We start from the raw sequence: 22,535 nt of genomic DNA, 5'->3' as shown, positions 1-22,535 counted from the left end.
ATTTGCATTCCTTCCATTCTTCTTTCTCTCTGTCACTTCTCACAACTTCTGTTGTAATGTTTTCATATCTGTTGTTTGTGTGACCCTGAAAAAATGCCTTGCTATGTTATGCTAGATTGATTTAGTAAATCAAGATTACCCAGTTCATTCTGCAGCAATTATTTTTTTCTAATTAATTTAAATTAATTTTTCTGACTGTTTTGGGGACAATATTTATCCTTGTTGTCAGTGTTTGGACTGTTTTTGCTTTCAGAGTTTTTGTTTTTCATCTTTGTTCTTGGTCTATTATTTTCAGTTTCCCCCGTGGTTTAGATAGCATGTTGCTTTTTGTCACACAGACTCTGAGATAGGTTTCACTTGAATTGGTGACTTCAGGCTATGATTTGCTCTGACAGAAGTTGTTCTTGGGGGAAATTGGTTGTGTGGAGTAGTGATGTTTTTACCAAAGAGAGAGGAACACTGATGGTTGAGTTGTTTGCAGGTTTTAGCTTTGTAAATGCGAGCCTGTCAGCTGTGGTACAAGGCTGCATGGGCACTGCCATTGTGGTGGGCCTGAGAGAAACACCTCTGCTTGACTCTTGGAAGGTCTCTGCTTTCAAATAAACTAATAACAAATTTCTTCTCTAGGAGGATGCACGTTCGATGATGGTCCTGGGCCCTGTGACTACCACCAAGACCTATACGATGATTTCGACTGGGTCCATGTCAGTGCTCAAGAGCCTCACTATTTGCCACCTGAAATGCCTCAAGGTGAGAAGCCTCACAGATACTGAAGGATAAATCTCTTTATAAACCCAAAGCCTCATTGAATATGACCTCAAGGCCATGGTCTGAGATCCCCACTTTAACCTTGGTGATAGAGATCATATAAAGGAACAAAAGTAATAAATATAGCAATCTTGGTAATTGAGAAACGTTCTTAAACCAAATACCCCTTTAAAGCTGGGGTGAGGCATAGGGAAGGGAGAAAGGAAGCCATAATTTCCTCTTTATACCGTGTGGAATTCCTGTTGACTTGAAGTAAAATTCTGTGTTTTATATGACAGCCAATGTATCGATTCAATTATTCAGGTAGGCACTAGAAGAAATGGTGAAAAAAGGGATACATGCAAAAACCCCATACTCTGATTCCTTCTTTCCCTTCCCCCCCCAATCTCCTATCATCTGAAGGTAATCAGAAAAGCTTGATTTATGGAAATATTGCTGTTGTTAATTACTATTTAGGACAGGTAATGAATAACTGAAGAGGCACAGCCTACATGACCTTGCTTGCTCACCTTTGATGAACAGCTTAATCGGCGCTTCCCAGACAGAATGATATGCTGAGAGAATGAAAGCATTTGAAATTCAGCTACATTTTCCAATTAATAATACATTAAGTAATTAATCATGCAGAGGAGGAAAAAAGGTCATGGCTATTTTATTTGTACCTAAAAGGTTTTGTGAAGAGAGGGATGTGTGGAGAAGGAGTGAGAAATGTTGCCACACAGAAGTAACCTCACCTCTGCACCATTCCTTCCTCTGCATTTTGTGTACTGTTGTGGATTGTTAATGGTGGTTGATCTATATAATTTTACCTCTTAACTGCTACATAGTGGGTTCCCCCTGCTTTGGAGTCACTGATACAAGCAGGTGTTACCATGCCCAAGAACTTGCAAAATAGTTTAATTAAGCAATACCCACACTTTATTTAATGGACTTCTTGGTGCTTCAGTTTTGCATAAGGAAGAATAAATTTAAAAACCTCAACATTTGTGATGGTCTTATATTAAAAAAAGTTCAAAACAATATCTCCCCTAGAAAGGCCAAAATTAGTTACTATTCTGTTTGCATTTTTCAGAATGTACATGTTTGTAATAAAAGTTGGAGCTACCTAATTGTGATGGAAACACCATTCTGGGAAAAATTTGGTATTTTTAGACCTTTGGCCCACCTTGTACAGGAAGAAGAGCAATTTGAGGAACTGTATTTTGAATGAATCTAAATGACAAGATAGCTTCTTGCTTATTCCAAATAACATACCTGTCATCCTTAGGCAGTTCTCAGAGTTAAATGACACCGTGCTCTCTGGCATGTGATTTCTTTTCAGTTCTGCTATAGGCTCATTTTTCTCTGAGCATAACACATGCATTCTTTCAGAGCAAGTTTTTTTTTTGTATCTGTATGCAAAATTGTGGCGGCTCAATAAAAGCTATCAGAATAAAGGAGTTTTTCAGATAGACCAAAAGAGATACAGAAAAAGCTCTGGTTATTTTTTCTTCCCTTAGTTAGAATGCTAGACTTCTTGTATCAAACTTGATGTTTGTTGACTGACATGTGGACTAAAACTAAGCCTCAAATCTGTTCTGATCTGATGGGCTTCCCCTTAAGAAGTTCAATGTCTTCAGATTCTGAAGATGCATGCCATACATAAATATTCAAGTTCATTTGTGTTTGAAATACCATGATTTTAAATTAAGTCTGAAAAGATAACATGGCTTTAGAATGAGCGCCAAATTCTTCTGGTGGATCTGCAGGAAATGGAACAGCAAGAGGTTCAGGCAAAAGCAGAAGGGAATTAACTGTGTGCAGTCATCTGCTTTGCAGTACTTTAACATTGGTGACCCTGATTACTGCTCATGAAGAAGTTACCCACATAGAATTAGATGTGGTAATTAAAGTAGAGGTCAAATACTACTGCAGTTTTCACTAGGAAAAATGCTGTGTTGTAAAACCTGTAGAAGAAGCCAGGAATCTCTTAGGGACCACTTTTTCCTGTTCTGTCAGTGGCATCAGAGAAGGGAAGGAGTACCCAGAAAAACTAAACAGCTAAGAAACTGAAGTCCTAGAGTAGGGCTGGTTTCTTTCCATCTCTTCTTCTCAGGCTCTGTAGTCCTTCAGCTAGGCACAAACCTCTGATCAACACCTCCTCTACACGGACATGTTTTTGTAGTGTTTGGGGCCTTTGTCTTTTACATCTCTTTGGAATACAATAAAGTGAGGCTCCCGGCATAGATTTGTCTCAGGAGCAACACTGGTTTACCGCTGTGGTAACAAGATAATACTCTTACAGTGAGTATGCAGCTCTCAGGGCTCTAACTTCACCACATCCATGGAGAATCATTGCAGTTATAGAAGATTATACTCAATTTTCAAATGACAATTTTCAGTCTTCAATACCTTCAGAAAGACTTATTAAAAAAAACCCCAAACAACAAAACTCTCCAAAATAAAGCATGGAGGAGAGAATAGGACATGGAAAAATGGTAAAAGGGGGAAAACTGACAATTGCTAATGTTATGGCAAGTGGTAAATTGACAAGTGCTGATGTTTTACTTTTGATTCAAGGGGGGTGGTAGTTGAAATCAGTGTTGTGCTTTGGAGAGTGATGATGAATCATGGGAAATTTCAGACCTAATGGCACGTGCTTCAGAGTGCTATGGAAATATGAAAACCTCTCCTAATGGAAAACATACCAGTGTAGCAATAGTAAATGCTATTGGTAAAGCAAGTGTAATGACCTCTGATTAACTAATGCAACTTCAGATTTTTTTTTAGACTGACCTACATTGTATTTCTCAAGCTTTGAGCAGAGGCAAAAGCCACTTATCTTGTGTTATGGGAAAAATAAATGCAGTACATAATGATTAATTTAAAAACAAAGTGAACACCTAAAGCAGGGGCTCGAGTACAGATTTAAACACCAACTTGTAAAATGTCTGAACTGCAGTGTACATGATAAAATCTTTGGATTACTTATTAAGACCTGGGAAAACACATGGTTTCCAATATTAGCTTTCTGAGAGCACATAAAAGTGGCTGTGCTAGATCAAGCTAAAGATCTGCTGATTTTGAGTGTAGCCATTAGCAGTTGCCTAGGCAAGAAGTTGTGACAAAAAAGTGCTGATTTGTGCCCTGACTGCTCTCCTACTTTCCAGCTGTTTGGCATTTAGGAATATACTCAACTAGAGTTGAGAACAGTCTTTAACAGTCTTTATTTATAATATTTTCAAGGAGTCTATGCTTTTGCCCTGTCAGTCTTGTCTTACTGTGTGTGGGCTCCTTGAAGGCTTCTAGTATCTGCTTTGGGCTAAAACAGAATGTCAGGTTTTGTTATGGAACAGCAGCTCTTCTTTTTTTTTTTTTTTTTTGGACTTGCACATGACTTCCCTTTTAATCATGTTGTTCTTATGTACAGGACATGTGCAAAGCTGAGTACTAATGGTCTCCTTCCACCCATTCATTTTTTTTTTAAATACCTCTTAAATAAAACACAGACTTTTCCCAAGACTATCATTCTAGGTCAAATAGTCCAAGACCACTGAGATGTTCCAGAAATGGAAATGGTTCTGCAACTGTACATTTTCACTTTGTGGGAGGCAGGGCTGGTAAACAGGTGTTGTATTTTTGTAGGCCTGGTGACAAAAAAGGAAGTCCAAATATTTACCTTGTGGTCTTGGTCCATCTAAAGAAATACATTTTCTAGATGTTCAAACAAACCCTTTAGAGCATGTATTATGTTTTCACGTGTTATTTTTATACATTATGCTATACAAGATAGAAATTGGAGAATGCTCTTAAGCAGAAATCCAATTTTGTCTATGGATATTTTCCGTTTTTTTTAGGGGATTATTCATTGTGTGTGGATAACTTAATTTTGCGGTAGACAGAGTAAATAATAGTGCTTTCTTATACCACTGGAGATGTGCAAAAGGGGATTTTATCTGTATTAATAACACATTTACTGATGGTTTTACCCCTAGATAGAGAAGACAGTTTATTTACCCTGTTTGCTTTGCCTGTTAAAAGCAACATTAATCTGAAGCTATGTAAGGTCAGGGCATGAGAGCTTGTAATGGGTTGTGTGATGGGAGCCCCTTAATGAAGGACTTTTTGAATGTAAAGGCTGTTGCCCTCCTGGTTACAGATGCATTGTGAAGAATGTCTCAATTATTATGGACAATACTGATGTTCTGAGATGGACATCTTATTTCTGGTCTCTCAGATGGATAATGTGCCTGGATTGGATGTGTGCTAATTTTTTAAAACTGATTTTATAGAAATCTAAGTAAACTAAATTAACAGCAGTGAGGGAAGTCTTAGTTGCACTTGTCATCTAGCAAGACTAAAAAAAAAAACCAAATTTAGTCTTTAAAGGTGTTCCTTAGTATTATAGAGTTTTGCAAATGCCAACTTTGTTACAATGAAGAGTATTGCAGAAATAATTTTTTCACTTTACAGAAATTGTAGATAACCTTTTATGCCTCACCATTGAAGAATAAAGCTAAATTCACTACTCTGAAAAAAAAAGAAAATAAACAAAACAATTTTGAAAAGTAAAACATCAACACATTCTGGTTTAGGCTGGTATTTTGGTGGAAGCCTACACAGCTATTTCAGAAGAGTATATGGTGAAAAGTATTGGAGATGGGAGGAAATGTTTTGACAAAAAAACTTAGGCTGTACTTTCATGATAATTTCATTTTTATGGTTTTTTGGTAGAATATGTGGCTGCTAATTACCACATCCTGTTATACCCAGAGGCATTCTCATGTTTCTGCCTTCTCCCAGTTGTTTTGATATACATATGGTTGTGTACTTGTGTGGATTGTAAATAAAAAAAAGTGTGCAGCATGGGCCAGCTAGTTCATTGTGCATCTGTAAAAAGATTTGCTGTGCTCATGCAGCTGATGAGGACCACGCTAGCTGGTGGCTTGGTTGGGCTTGTGTAAACCTCTAAGGCGCCTGAAAGAAATATGAAAATTACATCCTTAGATTTGCGTGAAACTTAAATGTTCCTGTACAAATAAAGTTGAGTATTTGTTGTGATCTGAAAGGTCAGTTGTGCTTTATTTAGGTTCTGCTTTGTACAGAAAGGAAATAACTTTTGTGTCACCTGCATGACGCAGAATGAATTTCAGCCCAAGACCAATGTAAGCGTTTATGAAATGTATAACTGAGAGAGGGGAGACAAAAGGTCATGAAATTTGTGTTTTAATATAGATTTCATATGGATTTAACTCAGGATGGAAAGCTGTAATGTAAATGTCATATAGATGAGACTTCTGGCCTTTCACTTCACTTAAACATGAATTTTTCTCCTGTAAAAATGAATCCACCAACCCATGAATAAATTCAAATTATGTGGATGTGTAAGGGTATAGTCAGACAAAAGCTAACTGTGAAGCAGTGTCTAGTGAAAAAAGTGTGTTTCTTGAGGCATGGATAGGATTGAGAGCTCAGCACAGGAGAACCCTCACCATGTCCTGGGTTACTGAGCTCTGCTGCTCCACACATAATGTGGCAGCTTGCTGTTTTGTGCTACAGAAGGGTGAAGTTCAAGCAGAGTCTTTTACTCCCTTTATTTTAATAGACAAGCAAACAAAGTTTACTAGTCCATTGAGCAGCTGAGAACTGAATTTTCAGTATTTTCCTGCTCTATGACTGCATTGTTGGTGTGAAGATCAGAGAAACTATTAGCAAGGGAATTTGTTGATGAGTTCATAGATTAGCAAATGCAATCCAGGAATGTAGTGGTTTTAAAATTTGATAATTGAAAGATTATCTGGGTCATTACATTATAAAATAAATGCAAAATCTTGAGTCTGTGTTTGGGGCTGTTAAGAAATTCTGATTGTCTTTCTCCCTTTTCTTTATGTGATAGGATATATATGTTTTATTTAAGGTGGCTTTATTCTTTTTCCTTGGATGCTTAAGTCTTCATATTCTACTTCACCCCAAAAGTTGACTGATATTTATTTCCTGTTTAACTTGTCAATGCACTGTGGAGCTGAATTTATTTGAAGTACTTCCTTGATCAGAAAAGCATATTTTCCTGCCTTCCTTGTTCAGTCAGCTTTGTGCTTGCTTTTTTGTCTGTTAGTAGCATCTGTAACAGAAAGAAACCCACCTTGTTAGTCCAGTGCAATTAATGTCTGCCTAAAGAACACGTGTAAACATCCTGATCCTATTTGGCTCATTCAATACGTGCACTATCCTTCTGTTGACCAGTTCCAAGGATTCCCTGTTGTTCTCAAAGACACTTGGCATAAAGTGAACAGTGGAGTGGGACAGAGAAGGATTTATAGATATTGCACAGTTTATCAGTGCTTTTGTACATTTAGATAAGACATTTTTTCATCAAAAAATTTAGGCATGAGCTTAGTATAAGCAGAGTTTTTGTAGTAATAGTAATAACTTTGGCATAGTAGTAGCAAATGTGTTGGGTTTTCAGTCATTGACACAGATTTCTTGCTGAATTTCCACAAAATTACTTCACCTTCAAGGCCAACTACTATACCTGCATATCTACACTGATTTGGTTGGCTTTGCTTTTTCTTTTCCTCTTCTAAGTTTTTTTCAGCCTTACCCCTTCCATCCAGTGTATAAAGTGCTCCTTCTCTTTCCTTGTTATTTTTTTTTTCCTAGTTCAATATTTGAAGTATATTAGGATGTTGCTCTGAATCTGGACTACTAAATTAAAACAAGGGGAGAAATCTGTTTGTTATAGATAGAGTTTCAAAGTACTAGGTCAATCTTGGACAAATCCACCTTTGCCATCCTGTTACCATCAGAGCATTCATAGCAGTCTTCCTGCTTGTTACACAGCCTTCTGTTGAGTGCTGCAGCTTTCTAGCTTCTGTATCTCAAGGAGTTCAAATGGGATTGGGCAGCACTGTGAGCAGGAAGAAATGACCAGTTCTGGTCAACTCTTGCCACTCTTGGTCAGAAGCCTGGGCTGTGAGTGGAAGTGTTTCATTGCTTGTATAAAGTCAGCTGCTGCTTTGGTATTTGTGAAGGTCAGTAAGAGGCTTTATCAGGAACTGCTATTTTGGTAGCATTGTGAAGGGTGAACAAAAAGCAAAATGGTGCTGTGCTAGCCTTTCAGAATTGAAGGGAAAATGGGTGCATAGCACCTTGGTAGCCTGGAAGGTGCTACAGGTTATTTAAAACATTTAGAGGCATTCAGAGTTTGCAAGGCTAGAAGTCCAAAGCACAGCAAGGAGAAGTGCTTATTTGATTTCTCACAGCTTACCTGCATGGAGAGGAGCAAGCCAGCCCTGCTTTTGAGTACTGTGTCTGCCTGTTGTACCATTTTCCTACCATCATTTTCACTCTCAACCTGCTTGTGTGTGTGTATATATGTATTTTTTTTTTCTCCTGAAGATAGCAGTTGTCTCGCCTTCAAATTTTCTGGGCAATTTTGGAGTGCAGTGGAGGGACAGACCCAAGTTAAAGTACTGCTGCTTCCCACGTGGTGTCATTTAGTTCAGAGCATGGGCAGAGTTTGTGCACTTCTGCTTGCAGAGGGAGGCATAGGGTCAGCACATCTGGCAACCTTGAACCCTCTGTTTGGCACCGTCTGGCTGGACCCTCTCGTAAAGATAAAAAGCAGACAACTAGTGTGGGTGAAGTTGTTTTATGTTTGCATGGCTGCTTCAGTTTGCTGTAAGTGTAGGTGGCATCCTTCCCTGTCCTTGTCTATGTCTGGTCCTATTCTGCAGCTTTAACATTTCTGTAGGTTGCCCTGACTGGAAACTTCATTGCTCTGCATTCTGCTCCCACTCACCTGTGTGCAATTTTTAGCAATAATATAACCATATCTTGACTTACAGGAGATGGAGAAGAAGCCAGATTAGAAGTAGTAGAAAAAAGTAAAATAATTTTACTATTTGGAAGAGGATAAGTAAAAACAGCACCTAGGAACTATTTGTGGAGGAGACTGAAGGATTTGATGTATGAAAAAGACTGGTGTTCAGACAAGACAGAAAAAAGCCCTGTGATAGAATGAGTTATGTACAGTGGTTGCTAATGCAGATTGTTACTTCTGAAGCAGTAAACTTCAGAAAGAAATGTCACCAGTTGTTGCTGCTAGGGTGCTGTGGTAACCCTTTGTGCATGGGTACCTCCCCTTCCCTGGGCTGACTTCTGACTTTGGTCATAGTAGATATGAAGCCTCTTCAGGGAAGGGAAGCTGTGAGATATTGTGAATTCACTGCAGAGTAAGAGCATTCCCAATTTAGTACAGAATCTGTTATGCAACTGTAAATTAATATCTGAATTACCTGCAAATCTATAACCTGAGCAATGGCAACCCCAACAACAGAAGAGGCAATGCCTATTAAAACAAACAAAAACCTGGAAGTAAGATGAGATAAAATTCAGTAAACCAAATAGCAAAAAAAAAAAAAAAAAACAAACCCACAACAAAGGGAAGTGATGCTTTACTTAACATTTTCCATGTACAGTGTCTGAAATTTTCCTGTCTGCTTAAATATTGATTTCTGAACTCCAACCCTTTTACTGCTCAGCATGTAACTTATGTTCCCTTGTGCTTTTGCTGCAGGTCCATGCTGATGCAGCAGTCATTGATGTTTGTTAATAGTGACTACAACTGCAGTATTAATAAAATTATTATTTTACAGAACAGATTTTGAGTCAACAGAGAAGGTTCAAACTTTTCTTAGGTTTTAGTGAGCAAATAAAACAATTGCTATTAGAAAACTGCAAAATATTTAATTTGTGTGTTTCTATCATTATTTACTATAGATACTTATTCAGTTTGGTTTTTTAAGCTAGTTAGTAAGGCTTGTTTTATCTCTTTTTCCTTTTTTTTTTCCCTTCCTTTTTTATTTTCTTCTCTGTCACTCTCCCCCACACCAGAGCCTCTCTGCAGGGATTATTTTTTTCCCTTTCTCACCTTGCTACATAGAAACATCTTGAAAAGGAAAATCTGTTTTATGAGGGTTGCACAAATCTCATTTCTGAGCATGTAGGCTGTGAAGAAGCAATTGCTGAGGTGGTGCTTATTAGGGAAGGAGCAGTTTGTGTCAGGTACAGAAACAGATTCAGCTGTGTTGCTTTGCTTTGCCTTGTATGTGATGTTTGTGTTTGTTTCTGAATCTTGTTTAATCATTAGCATGTGTAATGTTGCTTCCACACTCAGAGCGACATTCAAAGAGGTCTTTTTATTTTTTGTCTCATGTCCTCCTGGGTTTGAATCTTATTTAAGTATGTTTCAGAGAAAATTTTGGAATATTACTAAGAAATTAAATCCATTAGGGATATGATCCACTAGAAAAATATTACTTTTAAAATGCAATACATTATTTCATTCCAAAACATGTTGCTTCTGTTCAAAGAAGGGTGGACTTTTATCAGATTTAAGCTGTAGTCAAAATCAGCAAGCAGGAAAACTTGAATTAGATCATACATTTTAAATTTGTTTGGCATTTTACATACTATCTTGCAGAGGAAAAAAGCATATTTTCCCCATCCCCTCTAGCTCCCCCCCATCACCTCAGCAGACTTGGAAAACCACCTGTCTTGTATCAGAGCCCTGCTTCTATCCTGACCCTTCTAGGCTGGAGAGCTATAATTAAGTAATTCTCTGACCTAATAAAAGCTCAAGGGTGGGATTTTTTTTTTTTGGTTGTAATTTTACTTCTTATTTCTTGAAAAAAAGGAAGGATTTGATTCTTATTTGTTTTAGAGGAAACAGCTTTTAAAGCTCCCAGTCTACTCTGCAGTATAATTACAGCTTCAGAACAAAAAAAAAAAAAAAAGTGGAACTTAGAGGTACACTTACAATGTCCCGAGGTACTCCCACTAACCTTGTGTTCCTGAGGTGGGAGAGATGATCCAGCTCTCCACCTGCTGCTGAGTTAGCAAAACTCCCAAAATTCCTTGTGTTCTTCTGTCTTTTTAAAGAGCAATTCTGAGCTATTTAGCTGTTGGGGATCAAACTATTTTTAGCTTCAAAAACCTAGCTTTGTATAAACATGAACCAGACCCACTGTACTCATTTAGAGAAAGTCAACAAACAGATGAGCTAAGCATCTTTCTCATGCATTTGTGTTCTCTTAACTTATTCCCATGAATGAGGGATCAGTATGCACACAGCACACAAACAGAAGAAGCTGTTGTCATTAATTTTTCCTCTTTGGTGTAGTTGACATCTGCTAACAAAGCTTTTACCTTCTATCAGCTTCTCCATTGTGTGTGCCAGGCTTATGGCTGGCTTTGAAATCTCCCAACTTGTGGACTTTCTTAAAAGAAATAAAGAAAATATGCAGCTGAGTGACTTTGGCAGTGACATTAGCAAGTATTCCTTGTACTAGCAGTAGAGATGGCTTCCTGTGCCTGCTGGTTACAGTGCATGGGAGCAGGCTGCCTTGGCTCCAGGCTTTGTAGGTGGTCTCTTATCACTTTCCTCCAGACTGGCAGTAAGAGCTCTGCTTTCCAATTAGACTGCAGTTGAAGGTAGATATTAAGCCAGTATAAGTTTCCAATTAGGCTGCAGCTTCACAGGTCACAGTGAGCCATCCTAATACCTTACTGTTGAGTAAAGGGATTATTCTGCTCATCTTTACTCCCTCTCCTCCCTTGCCTTCATGTTTCAGCTAGCTTCCTCAGCTAGCTTTACCTGTCAGAGCTTACGGAGAGCTGATACAACTCATTATCCTTGAGAAAATGTTGTTGTTTTTCTGGATTCATCTGGCTTAGTGAATTGACTTGACTCAAGTCTGACAAGCATCACAGCCAGCAGCACAAGGGAATGAAGGAGCTGAAGGGATGAGTGGCATAAAAACAAAAGGAGAGGCAGACACAGGGAGTTGTTAGGTCATGTCACCTGTAAGCTGTAAATAGCAGTTTGTGTTTTGAATGTTGTGATGAGCATAATCTTAATTTCCACCTCAGCCACAAGGTTTTCCTTGCATGGTCGTGCTGATGCCTTTGTATTGGATCTTGTCTAGGACTAAGGGTTTGTTCATTTTATGAGTAAGACAATGGGTATTCACACTTGTGTGTAAGTGCTCTTTCCAAATGTGGAGAACCATGTAAGCAGCTTCTTTGGAGGATTCAGACAAGTACATACTTTTCAGTATGTTGATTGCACATTTCTGGAAAACGTTCTCCACTGGAATTCATTAAGTATATAAGGAGATGGAGGAGGTTACCACCAAGTGAGAAATGTTGGTCACCTGGAGCAGATGACTGCACGAAGACAATTGCTGTATCAAGCAAATACAATTGCTATATCAAGCCTATTCAACAAGGAGGTATTTGTGCAGTGGCTTAAAGACAACATGGGTAAAATGAACTTCTTAGATAAAAAAGTCTGATGATTCTCTCTAGACTAAATAAATTTTGCAACCCAACCAGCTGACCTAGTATTAAAAAAATTCCTTAAAATTACTATGTAAATTTACTTACATTGTATGAAATTCATGTTACTCACAAGGTACACAATTTATTTTGCATATATAATTTATATTTATATAAAATTATGGTCATGTAATATTCATGTGGAATTTATATGAAGATTTTGATTAAGGAGTGTGAAAGAAGCAAAGCTGCAAAACAGTGTGTGTAGCTTATGGGTAAGGATCAGAGAATAAATCAGCACAGGTGATTTTGCTGTGAGTGTCTGCTGCACTCTTTCAAGAGCAGGAAACAGATGAAGCCCTCTTTATGCAGTTGGTGAAAGCCTCACAGTCAGACTCCAAGAGATGCTACCTTCATGAACAAGGAAGAGCTGTTTGAATATGGTTAGGGGCAGCATCAGCTGAAATGATCATGAGCCTTGAGTTTGGAATCCTGAGAAGAGTCCCCAGGGCTAACAGCAGAATTACAGACTTGAATTTTGAAGAGCAGATTTTGACCTCTTCAGGGACTTGCTTTGCAGGATCCTATTGGGAGGTACCCTGAAGGGCAAAGGGGTTCAAGAGAGCTGGTTGATCAAGGGTAGCTTCTTGAAGCACAGGGCACTGTGCCTTGCAGAGAGTTAAAGTGAAGGCACTGTTGCCTTGCAGAGAGTTAAACAGGCATGGCAGAATGGCATTATGGATGAACAGAGCCTGTGCACCGAGAGTTCACAGACACAGAAGCAGGGAGAGGCCACTTTGAAGGATATGGAGACATTGCCTGCTCGTAATAGGGATGGAGTCAGGAAAGCCAAAGCTCATCTAGAATTCAAGCTAGAAAAGGACCTGAAGTACAACAGGACAGCTTTCCTCCATAGGTACACTCACAACAAGAAGGAGGCTAAGGAGAGTGTAGACCCGTTGTTTAGTGAGGTTAGGGACGTAGGCACAAAGGAAAGAGGATGTACTCGATGCCCTCTTTGCTTCAGTTTTCAGAGATGAAGACTTATCACCAAACCTTTCAGGGTCTTTGAGAGTGAGACTGTACCTGAGGAGATGTGGACAGAGGCATCACTTAAACACTTGGGCATTCACTAGTCTGTGGGACCAGCGAATCCAGTCTGTGGGACCAGTTGGAATGCAATCAAGGGTAGGTAGATATTGTGAGGCAGCTTTTTCTTACCTTCAAAGGTTTATGCCACTTGTGGGAACCTTTGCAAGACTGGGAAAAGACAGTGTCACATCAGTTCTTAAAATGGATTAGAAAAAGTATACAGGGAACTACAGATAATTTTAGAAACAGTTTCGAAACACATGAAAGGCAAGAAAGGGATAGGTGGGAGCAGCCAACATGAAAAGGACAAATCATACCTGATGAATCCTACTGCTTTCTGCGATATGAAGTGAACCGAGTAACAATATGTCCCATATCTTGGCTTTAGTAGGCCTGTAACACAATCTTTCATAGTTTACTTTTCTCTGAACTGGGGATATATGAACTCTGCAAATAGATGATGAGTGTAAAGTTGGCTGAACTCCCAGATTCAAGCCTGTGATCAGGGGTGCAAAGTCCTGCTGGCGGTCAGTTTAGTGTCTTAAGTGCACTGGAAGGCAGAGCTGTGCTTGAAGGGTCATGGTCTGTGGGGGGATAGAAGGTAAGAGAATAGAAAATTGCAGAAGGCAGTCTCACCCTGAGGAGTTGCAGCTGTGCTATTTACCCAAGATTAGGAACAGGCCTGCCCTTAATAAGTCACAGCTGTGTCCAATAAGGAAGAATGCTATAAAAGAGTGGGTGAGCTGGATGAGGAGAGGGCTGGACTTTGTTGGCTGTGCTGTGGAGAAGATAGAGTCAATGCTGCAGGGAGCTGCCGATGAGAAATCACCAAGAAGGTATGGAAGATTTATGATAAGATGACAACAATGGACAGGTTGAAGAAATAGACTGAAAGGAGCTTCATGAAGATTAACCATGGGAGGTGGAAGATCTTGGCTCTGGAAAGGAAAAGCAGCCTCATGCAGTAGTACAGGCTGGGGCTAGGTAGCTGAACAATGGCTTTGCAGAACTTGGGAGTCCTGGTGGAGCTTGGACCAGCAGGGCATCTTCACAGCAAGAATGGCTAACAGCCTCCTGAGGCTGCTGGAGGCAGTCCTTTTCTCCTGCTCAGCACTAGTGAGACATGGCTGAAGTGATGTGCCTGGTTCTGGGCTCCCCATGACGAGAAAGATATGGGTGTGCTGGAATGAGTCCAGCAAAAAGCTACCAAGCTGATCAGAGACTGGATCACAGGGCATTCAAGGAGAGACTGAGAGGGCTATGTTCAGCTTGGAGGAGACCTTATTTGTGGTCAAGAAATGCCTCTTTGGAAGATACAGGAAAGGCAGAGCCATGTGCTTTTTCTCATGGTGGTGGGATGAGGGGCAGTGGGCACAAGTCAGAATATGGAAAATTTTGGTTTGTTCTTTTTGAGTGGCAAAATCAGAGCAGATGCCCAGAGGTATGATAGGCTTGGTGCGTAGTCTGATCTGAGCAGTGTGTTGGACTAGAATGGCCTCCAGAGGTGCCTTCTGACCTGAACCACTCCATGACTTCATGAAAACAGCTATATGAGCATGTTGATTAAGAATTAATATAAATCAAGGACTAGGAAATTAAGATGATAAAAACTAAATAGGGAAAATAAACTAGTGAGTTGAACAAGATGGAAAATGTTGTGGGTTTTTGCCTGCCACAAATTGGTATTAGGCAGCACTAGCAGGAGCTGAAAGTTCTGCTCAGGAACAGAAATTATGCAGTAATCTTTATCCTAGCAAGAATGTATTTGCTTTGGGTAATAATGTATTTTCTTCTCCCGCGGGTGGTTGGGATACAAAATGGCAACTGCTGAAAAAGAAATGCATGCTAAATTGGTGACGCAGGCAATATCCATGCAGATCCTTTTGAATGAAACCCTTGATTTGAGATTTTTTCCAAGTCATTTAAGACGACCTAGTTTGTTTTTTTTTTTTTTTTAAGACTGTAGGTTATTCCAAGTTTTTGTGTTTTACTTGTTTCAGTGTGGTGGTGAGCTTGTTGATGTAATGTTGTCATTTTATAAGCTAGGATTTTTCTGAAGACCAGAAACTATCCAAAACTTCTGGTTCTTTTTAAAATAATCTGCTTTGGAAACAGTTGATATGATATTGACAGTAGAGTAATATCAAGGAATGAATGAGTCTTAAAGATGGTAGCATAACTAGATTTTGTTGTTGTTTTATGAAGGTAGTGTTTTATTCATAGAGTAATTTTTGTTTTGGTATCTGTACTCAGCCATTTATGACTAACTCTGTGGGGCTGCAGGTTGAAAAACAATGACTCAAAAGGTCTTAGGAGTGACAGGAGACTTTATGATGGTGTATGGACATAAATACAGTTGGAGTATAAATTGTTGGTGGGCAGATGTAATTGCATCTGTAGAGATCATTTGCCTTTGTGATGTTGTCTATTTCAAAACCAGATGCTGAAAAATGGGAAAGAACAGAGAATGGAGCAGTCAACAATGCGAAGGATTTGCAAAGAGCCTTTTGTTGAGACTGAAGAGGGAGTCTGTTGAGTCAGCCTGGAAGAAATTTCAGATCTTGTGAGAAGGGCCAGAGTGGCTGCAAGAAAAAAAGGTTTAATTGGTGATGACTTTTGTACCCAGCCACCAAAGACACTGCGTCTAGGGACTGCAAGCAGAAGTCACATAAAATCTTCTCTGCCTTATTTTAAGCATTTCTTTTCTTGCTGAGGGAAGTTAACATTAAAACAATTTGGGTTACTTTAGATTTTTTTGTTGCTTGTTTTGTCACTTTTTAGTTTTCAGAGACTGTAATTGGCCTACTTCAGATCTTGGTTTTGTAGCTTGTTTATGTATTTATTAGTTTCCACAAGTGAAACTTAAAAAAGGGCTATATATTCAGTCTGAAGTGGAGGAGTGATTGCATGGATGTGTGTTATGAAGGTGCAAAATGAGTAATGAGCTGGAATGCAAACCCCTGAAGGCAGCTAGGCTTGTCTCTTGGGAAGAATGTAGTTTATTCAGCCAGGAAGTTGCTCTGTGGAAAGATTTATTTACTTACTAATTTTTGTATTTTCAGAGTATGGCAGCAATTTAAAGTTCGTACCGTGGATTGCCAAAATATTCAGATTTGTAGACTGTGGTGTGGTCAAGAGTTCACCACCATCTCCCTAGATCAGGATCATCCCTCACCAGCCCTGAGCTCCTCCAGTCTGCTAACCTGTCCTTCCCATCTTCTAAAACCAACTACCTTCTCCGTGTTCTTCCTCCACTTCTTTGAGATGGGTTCTTTTTGCTCCAAGGCTCACTTAGGTGTGAGATCTCAGGGGCTGACCCCACCTGCTCTGTGCATCAGCAAGCGGGTCCGAAGAGTGGAGCTGGGACCTGGTGCCATGGCTGTGGTCAATCTTGAAACCATATGTACCTTGAAAATTAAGTCTTCTTCTGCCTCTCTTTCTCCTTGATCCAGAGTAGGTGAATCCATTGATCCACTGGAGGTGTGATCCCCAGATGTGAGAGGTCGCCTCATTGAGGGACCTGCAGTATTTGTCTATTGTTACATATTTTTAATATAACATTCATATATTTAAAGAAGGCTTCAATAAGATTTTCATGAATAAACATCACATACAAAGCTGCCCAAGCTGTACCTTCAGCTTTTTGGATGTGGAACTTTGTGTATGATTTAAAGCTTGTTTTAGAGGTAGCAATATTTCACAATTTCAGCCTTTTGGGATAGAGAGCAAGAGAGTGTTTTCTCCGTCATCAGGACAGCTGTGGCAGGTGTGTATTTAGTGAACAGACCCTTGTTAAGCCAGGGATTTGAACAGATAGCTCAGGTAGGCTTCCTGATGTTAGTTAATTGGTTACAAGATAACAAGTGAAAATTAGGAATTAATGAATGTTTTAACTTTTTCATGACTAAATCAGAAATAGTGGTGTCATGGGGGGACAACACATCTAAATACTACATTGAAGCTATTCTGTTTAGCTTGGGCACCAAGGTCCCTTACTGAGAGTAGGGGTCAGTGTTCTTTCAGATCTGTGCTGCTTCCTATCGACTTCTGAGAAGGCAACTGGGGAAAAAAAAAATCTTTGCTGCTCTTTTTTGTCATGTGCTGTTTCTGGATTGCTTGCAGACTTTAGCTGACTTTGCTGCTAGGAGAAACTTTCAAATATATCTGACTTAAATAGATGAACATTTATCTTCCATGTGCTTTGATCGCTTCTCCTAAAACATTTCCTGTTAACAAAGATATTTGCATGTAAATGTTTATCTCTTGCATTCCATCTGCTCCATCACTTTCATCCTTAACTCAAATCCTAATTATGATAGCATTTATGATTTTTCCCCAAAGAAACTGTGATATCACTTATATAGGATCTAACATTTCTACAGCAATATTTGAAAAGGTAAATTTGAAATATTGGTTGATTTTTTTTCTTAATAAAAGTCTCATTTGTACAGGGAATCAAATTTCATGGTTAAGAGTGTAAAAGGGGGAATCAGAAAGTATTTTTCACCTTTTCTCTCATTCACTAAAACACTTTTGAGTGAGGTGTAACACAATTGATGTTTGCCATAATGTATAGGTACTGAGTTTAACAGATAAACAATGTTTATTGTCTATAAATCTCAATGTTATTCAAGTGTGGAATAGGTTATATTGTTTTTTATTTTTTCAGGTGTCCTCTATTTAACTGTGTAAGTAAAAGCTAAATGAAGTAGAAAAAAACTATTTGTTGTAAAAATGTTGAAGGAAATAATTAGTATCTTGGACTAAATTAACTTATGCATGTTGGAATATTGGGGTACTAAAACACACAATACATTTGGAATATCCTAGAAAACTCCTCTTTAATTATTTGTGTAAAAGGTTTTATAATTTACCTACCCATAGTCCTATAGATAAGTCCTCAGGATATTTCAGCATGTTTGCAGGAGGGATCATTCTAGAACATAATTCACTGTGCTAGTCCGGTTGCAGATGGCCGTTCATGGAAACAACCACCCCTAAGTTGTAAAGCAGCTGCTTTGGGGGAGTGGAGAGTGCCACGTCCCCATCACCTGTTTGTCCTCCTTCCCTTTGAGACTCAGTGTGACTTGTTATAAGTGTACTGAAGTCTTTTGTGGGCAGTTGAGCGTTACAATTGAGAAAATTGACTTAATGGAAAAGAAAGAACTGTGTCAGCTGAAAATAAGATCTGTTGTGTCCTTCCATCCCTTCCTCCAAATATAAACTGTAAACTGGAACTACAGACTCTGTCTCATGATTCACTTCTCTTTAAAATTCTACAATTGTACAGCTACAAAGAAAAAGAAAATCCACTGTTAATATAAAACTGAAAGTTGTAGTCAAGGAGGTTTATTGACAAAAGTATAAGATTGTAAGCTAAGGGACTAAATGTTTAAATTATTTGGCAGGTTTCATAAATATTTCATGATTTTGTCTAAATGTTCATATTTTAAAGTAAAGTTTGACATATAAAACAAAAGCATGATCTAATAAAAAATGCAAGTATTTTTAAATGTAGACTACTATACTGGTCTGCTCTCAGTTAACTTAAAAATATTATGGAAAGTTTCATGCGAAACGTAAGCCTAATGTTGCTGCTAATTCATCATTTACCACAGCAAAGTCTTTGTTCTGCAATATCATCAGCCTATTAGTTCACTGTAAGACTAAACCACTATAGATCTTGGAAAAACAAACTTTGATCAAAGATGTGGACTTGAAATACATGTATTAATTCTTCCCTTAGACTTGATACGTTAGCGAATATTTTTTTGTGTTAAATAAGAAAGTTAATTTTGGTATTTTTAAAAGCATACAGTCATTTGCATGCTTCCTTAATGCCTTTGTACTTGACTGAAATTTATGGTAGAAAGAAAAATTACACATAATGATATTTGTCTTTGACCTTACGTGTTAATTAGAACTACAGATAGTTACCATTTTAGTTCATTGCCTAGAATGATGGAAACCATTGATTTTGTACTTTGTCATTTCAGTCATTCCTTCCCCTTTTTGCTCTGACTTCTCTCCATCCCTCTCCCACTCTCTTTAAATGCTTTTAGCTACCCTTGCATAGATAGGCACAAGGTCACAAAATAAAAGTACATCTGAAGCTGCAGCCACATGACTTTGGTGTTTCACAGTTTGTTTGCTTACTTTAATACATATGCACAAGATCCTAAGGATTCTGCTATTTCTTTTGTTTCTCTCCCTCCCTCAAGTACCTTCCTATATGCTGTATGAGACTAAGTGATGCACTAAGGAAGCCTGAGGCAAAAGAACTAGCTTTTTTCATACACATTTGTGCTGCTTATCAAAAAAAATTAATGACTCGAGTTTTAATCTTCTCTCAATTTGATGAGATGCGAGCTGTTTTCAGAATTCTTAATTGACCTTTGAAATATAATCAAGGAGTTATTCATGAAATTAATTCTTCTGAAAAGAAGTCCTGAAGGCTAAACCCTTCTAGAGTAGGTGGGTATGTTGGAACACAGTCTAAACAAGGAGTATGTAAAATGACTTATGGTTTGCAGGATGATTTGTTTGCTTTTTATTTACTGAAGGCTGACTTAACATATAAAGTTTAGGGAATTGTTCACATTGCTTTATAATCCAGAGTATATAGAGAGTTATTGCCATAGTAAATGGCAAAATTTAGGTCAAATGTATTTGATTTGGAATTTGAGATTATATCATGATGAGTGAGAAGAGAAAGTGAATGGCTTTGACACACATTTTGTTAGGATAAAACTGGTGTGATGAAGACCAAGTTATTGATGCTTTGAGCTTCATAAAATGACAGCCATTCTTCTGCTTCTGAAAGAAATGAAAGGCTGTATCACCTATGAGAATAATTAGATGTTTTTATGGAAAGCCGTTATTTTAAGAGTTCCTTTGCCCAAGTGTTTTATATTTACTTAAATACACTGTTCTTTCAGGATGCTTCATTTTCACTTGTGAGCTTGCTTTTGTCCTGTAGGCTCTGTACCTGACACTAGCACAATGGCTCTTCTAAATCTGAGCAAATGTACAGTCTTGTACATCAGAACTAGGAAACTGGGGAATCTTAGCGATGTATTTAAATACCTGTAGAGAGAGTGTAATGAAGACTGAGCCAGGCTTTTTAGGAGCCAGTGGGCACAAACTGAAACAAAGGAGATTCCTCCTGAACATCTGGAAACACTGCTTTACTGTGAGGATCTCTGAGCACTAGCACGGGTTGCTCAGGAAAGCTTTGGAGTCTCCATCCCTGGAGATACTTGGAAACATTGTTGTGGGCAAACACCTCTAGGTGACCCTGCTTGAGCAGGAAGCTTGAATCATGACCTCCAGAGGTCCCTTCCAACCTCAACCTTTTCTTTTTCTGTGAAATCTTTGAATTTTGTTTTCTTATTTTCTGTACCTGTAGGATAATTTTATTAAGATTTAATGCTTCTGAGCAAGACAAAGGAGCTTTCCAGCTCTGACAGTATTATCCATCTCTTTAATTGTTGTGTTCTGTACATTTGAAAGCAGATTTGATTTTGTCCTCAGTTCTATTAGGAACAAACTGGAGGTTCATTGGAAAAAACATTTCCTTTTCAAGTGTTGCACAGCTGTTATGATTCCTGTGTTACTTTTTTTCCTCTGATGCTGGCACTGGATCTCAGAGTAAGTTTAACTATGCCACAGCATCTTCATCTTATGCCACTTTATTATTTTTTTTAATAATAACAATTTTAGCCTGATTTTCCTGATGGATTTCTCATGTTGTCAGTGTTAATTTATATACAGTTTCCTGGGGCAACACAGACAGTTTTATTATTGTTATAGCTTTTCATTATATTGAAAATTCTACAAATAAATGGTATGCATGACAATATTAGAGATTTATGAGGGAGAGAGGAGGCAAGTGTAGATTTGTTCAAATTTTCTTCAAACTTTGCCTAAGTTTTTTTTTTGAATCAAAATATAGCTGTAAAATAAATGATTTCTAAAGACTTAATCTCCTCAGAGACAGTACAAGTTTGTAGAATTGCAGAAGGTAGTTATGATTTTAATGTTTTTCAAGTTTGAGGTTTATGACTTGCCGTATGTTATTAAGTGCGGGCATAAATTGAAGTGCATTGTGCCCTTAACTGGCATGATAGTTTCAAATCTTTAAGCACTCTGTTAAGGGATAGAGATTTTGGAGATTTTTTTTTTGCTATCCAAGAGAAGAGAGCATAATTAAAGGAGGTGTAAACCCACATTTATAAGATATATGGCACATCTGGCAGCTCGTGTGAAGATAATATGTTTGTTTGGCAGTGGGAATGCTTGCAATTTTATCTGCCAATCTGACACAGTAGGAGTTTAGGTAATGAGGTTGCTTAGCAAAAAGTGCATCAGGAGGAAGTCAGGGTTAAAAATAAGCATACCTATGAGGAGAGCAAAAGATTTATGATGGATATAAAACTGTTCCAAGTTGTTATGGCAACTAACATTTTAGACCTATAATTACTTATTAACAATGCTGCCAATCCTACATGGATTGCATTTTTTGTTACATGTTTTTCTTCAATATTTTTTTAAAATCTTGAAATGTTGCCTAAAATATTCTGACTTTGAAAGACTGTCATTGACAATAGAAAGTCTACATATTTTCATTCTTTTTTGTACAACTATGTTGAATAAAACTCCAAAACTTAGTCAAATAAACCTCAAAAAAATGGGGGGGAGGGGGGGGGAACCATGTCTGATTTTGTTACTGAAGCAATTTCCCCATCCTACAACCTGAACAGATATAAAGATATAAGTCCTAGTATTACTTGTTAGTTTAAACTTAAATCACGGACTTTTCAAACTTTTTAAAATCAAGATAATAATGCTGTATTCTTTCCTCTATGAAAATTTGTAGGAATACCATTGAAAATTTATAGAAATAATCAATTGCTAACCAGAAGGCATGACTTAATTAATTGCCCTAACTGTCCCACAAAGGAGAATAAATTTAATTTGTTCTTGCCACCCCTTGAAGCCAAGTTACTTTCAGAAAGCCTATGTACTAGATGTTATGACAAATAAGATATAATAAAATTAAAGGTGTAAACTCTTCCAAGAGATAAGAATTTTAAGTATGGGATTTCTTTTCTTGGCAGGATTGTCTTGTCTGTGAGGACTTAACTGTGCGACAGCACTGTCTTAAGATTTTGTATAAACATAAGCTTTTTCAAATCAAAATGTAATTAGTGAATGTGTGTTTGTCACTATAATTTTAAGCTACCTTGGAGTGGTCATAAAGTAACCTATAGTCTTCCTTGAGATTGGTCTCATTTTAGGCTTTTGTTTTAAATTTGAAGAGAGCAGAATTCTAGCTTTTTTTTTTCCCACTCTTT

The 22,535-nt window shown here is 38.0% G+C and overlaps 1 protein-coding gene across 1 annotated transcript in view; it reads left to right on the top strand.

Annotated features, from left to right (window-relative positions):
• The first annotated feature begins 462 nt into the window (after window positions 1-462).
• The window catches only part of PTPRK (protein tyrosine phosphatase receptor type K), a 297,434-nt gene continuing 275,361 nt past the window's right edge, over window positions 463-22,535 (top strand). Inside the window, exons 1-2 of the mRNA XM_031066727.1 lie at window positions 463-481; window positions 628-750. Coding sequence (XP_030922587.1) covers window positions 463-481; window positions 628-750 — 142 coding nt within the window. The remainder of the gene's footprint in view (window positions 482-627; window positions 751-22,535) is intronic.

Source organism: Geospiza fortis, unplaced genomic scaffold (assembly GCF_000277835.1).
Source record: "Geospiza fortis unplaced genomic scaffold, GeoFor_1.0 scaffold98, whole genome shotgun sequence".
NCBI classification, from domain to species: Eukaryota; Metazoa; Chordata; class Aves; order Passeriformes; family Thraupidae; genus Geospiza; species Geospiza fortis.
Note: the sequence above shows the minus strand (reverse complement) of the source record. Positions and strands in the feature narration are given on the sequence as shown.